The 2,481-nt window shown below is 44.9% G+C and overlaps 1 protein-coding gene across 1 annotated transcript in view; it reads right to left on the bottom strand.

Moving 5' to 3' along the window:
* Positions 1 to 1,916: 1,916 nt before the first annotated feature.
* Positions 1,917 to 2,481, bottom strand: part of WDR13 (WD repeat domain 13) — a gene marked incomplete at its 5' end in the record, with an annotated part of 10,268 nt that continues 9,703 nt past the window's right edge. Inside the window, one exon of the mRNA XM_057388642.1 lies at positions 1,917 to 2,479. Coding sequence (XP_057244625.1) covers positions 2,278 to 2,479 — 202 coding nt within the window. The remainder of the gene's footprint in view (positions 2,480 to 2,481) is intronic.

Raw genomic sequence — 2,481 nt, 5'->3', positions numbered from 1 at the left:
GGGGTTTTTGGGATGATTTCGGGGGTCCAAGAGTGGTTTTGGGGGGTCTGAGTTTTTTGGGTTTTCTTAGGGAGGTTTTGGGGGTCTGGAGAGGTTTTGGGGGGGCTTAGAGAAAGGTTTTGGGGTGGTTTTTGGGGTATTTTCGGGGATATTTTCAGGGGTATTTCACGGTGCTTTTGGGATATTTTTTAGGGTGAATTCAGGGTGATTTTGGGAGGGATTTTATGAAATTTTTCACGGAGTTCCAGTGCTGCCTTTGCCCGTAAAACTCGCTGCCCTCCCAGGTCACATCGGGACAGTTTTTGGGATATTTTTTGGGGCAATTTTCGGGGATATTTTTAAGATTTTTGGGGATATTTCCACGGGGAAATTTCGTGTTTTTTTCGAGGGTATTTCAATGTTTTTTTCGGGGGGATTTCAGTGTTTTTCTCAGGGGGATTTTCAGGGATATTTCCGCGGGGATTTAATGTTTTCTCAGGGGGATTTCAGTGTTTTTTCAGGAAAATTTCAGTATTTTTTGGGGGGGATCTCGGTGGTTTTTTTGGGGATATTTCCGCAGGTATTTCATGTTTTTCTCGGGGGAATTTTCAGGAATATTTTTGGGGGGATTTTTGGGGATATTTCCGCAGGGATTTCATGTTTTCTTGAGGGAATTTCGCCGTTTTTTTCAGGGAATTTCAATATTTTTCCGGAGGGATTTTGCTACTTTTTCGGGGGGATTTCATGTTTTCTCATGGGAATTTCGTGTTTTCGCGGGGATTTTGCTATTTTTTCGGGGGGATTTTCAGGGATATTGCTGCGGGGATTTCACGTTTTTTCAGGGGGATTTCAGTGTTTTTTCAGGGCAATTTTAAGGGCTATCTCTGCAGGAATTTCGCCTTTTTTTGGGGGTATTTCACTATTTTTTTTGGGAGATTTTCAGGGATATTTCTGCAGGGATTTTATGTTTTCTCGAGGGGATTTTCAGGGACATTTCTGTGGGGATTTCGTGTTTTTTCAGGGGTATTTCGCTATTTTTTGGGGGGGATTTTTAGGGATATTTCTGCGGGGATTTCGTTATTTTTTCATGGGAATTTCAGTGCTTTTTGGGGGGATTTTCGGGGATATCTCCGCAGGGATTTCACGTTTTCTCAGGGGGATTTTCAGGGATATTTCCGCGGGGATTTCATGGTTTTTCAAGTGGATTTAGCTATTTTTTCAGGAGAATTTCAGTGCTTTTTTGGGGGATTTTCAGGGATATTTCCGCGGGGATTTCACGTTTTTTCACGGGGATTTCACTATTTTTTCAGAAGAATTTCAGTATTTTTCTCAGGGGGATTTTCAGCAATATCTCCGTGGGGATTCTGCGTTTTCTCGCACTTTTTTCAGGGGGATTTTCAGGGATATTTCCGCAGGGATTTAATGTTTTCTTGTGGGGATTTCGTGTTTTCGCAGGGATTTCACTTTTTTTTTCGGGGAGATTTTCAGGGATATTTCCACAGGAATTTTATGTTTTCTCGAGGGGATTTTCAGGGATATCTCCACGGGGTTTTCGTGTTTTCTCGGGGGGATTTCTCTATTTTTTCAGGAGAATTTCAGTATTTTTCTCAGGGGGATTTTCAGGAATATTTTCACAGGGATTTCACTTTTCTCGTGGGGATTTCGCTATTTTTTTGGGGTGATTTTCAGGGATATTTCCATGGGGATTTCGTGTTTTTTCAGGGTGATTTTAAGGGCTATTTCTGCAGGGATTCTGCATTTTCTCACAGGGATTTCGCTATTTTTTCGGGGCGATTTTCAGGGATATCTCCGCAGGGATTCCGCGTTTTCTCGCAGGGATTTCGCTCTTTTTTTCAGGGGGATTTTTTTGGATATTTCCATGGGGATGTCACATTTTCTCGAGGGGATTTCACTATTTTTTTCAGAAGAATTTCAATATTTTTCTCAGGGGGATTTTCAGAGATATCTCCGCAGGGATTTCACATTTTCTCGCGGGGATTCCGTATTTTCTCGCGGGGATTTCACATTTTCTCACGGGAATTTCGCTATTTTCTCACGGGGATTTCACTACTTTTCGGGGAGATTTTCAGAGATATCTCCGCAGGGATTTCACATTTTCTCGCGGGGATTTCGCTATTTTTTCAGGGGCATTTTCAGGGATATTTCCGCAGGGATTTCACATTTTCTCGCGGGAGTTTCATATTTTCGTGGGAATTTCGTATTTTCGCGGGAATTTCACTATTTTCCACGGGAATTTCACTATTTTCCGGGGCCATTCCCCCGTTTTTTGGGCCCGTCTCAGGCGTGCTGGCGCCTCCAGACGATGACGGTGCCGCCGGCGTCCCCCGAGGCCAGCAGGGACTCGTCGCAGTTGAAGGCCACGGCCAGCACGGSCGCCCCGTGGCCCTGCAGGGTGTTCACCGTGGCTCGCGCCGCCCGGCCCACGTCGAAAAAATGAACCGAGGCGTCCTCGCTGCCCGTCACTGCCGGGGGACAGCGGGG

This window comes from Malurus melanocephalus, unplaced genomic scaffold (assembly GCF_030028575.1).
Source record: "Malurus melanocephalus ecotype Western Australia unplaced genomic scaffold, MMel_1.1 scaffold_2217, whole genome shotgun sequence".
NCBI classification, from domain to species: Eukaryota; Metazoa; Chordata; class Aves; order Passeriformes; family Maluridae; genus Malurus; species Malurus melanocephalus.
The sequence above is the reverse complement of the archived record's forward strand: the minus strand, read 5'-3'. Positions and strand labels throughout refer to the sequence as shown.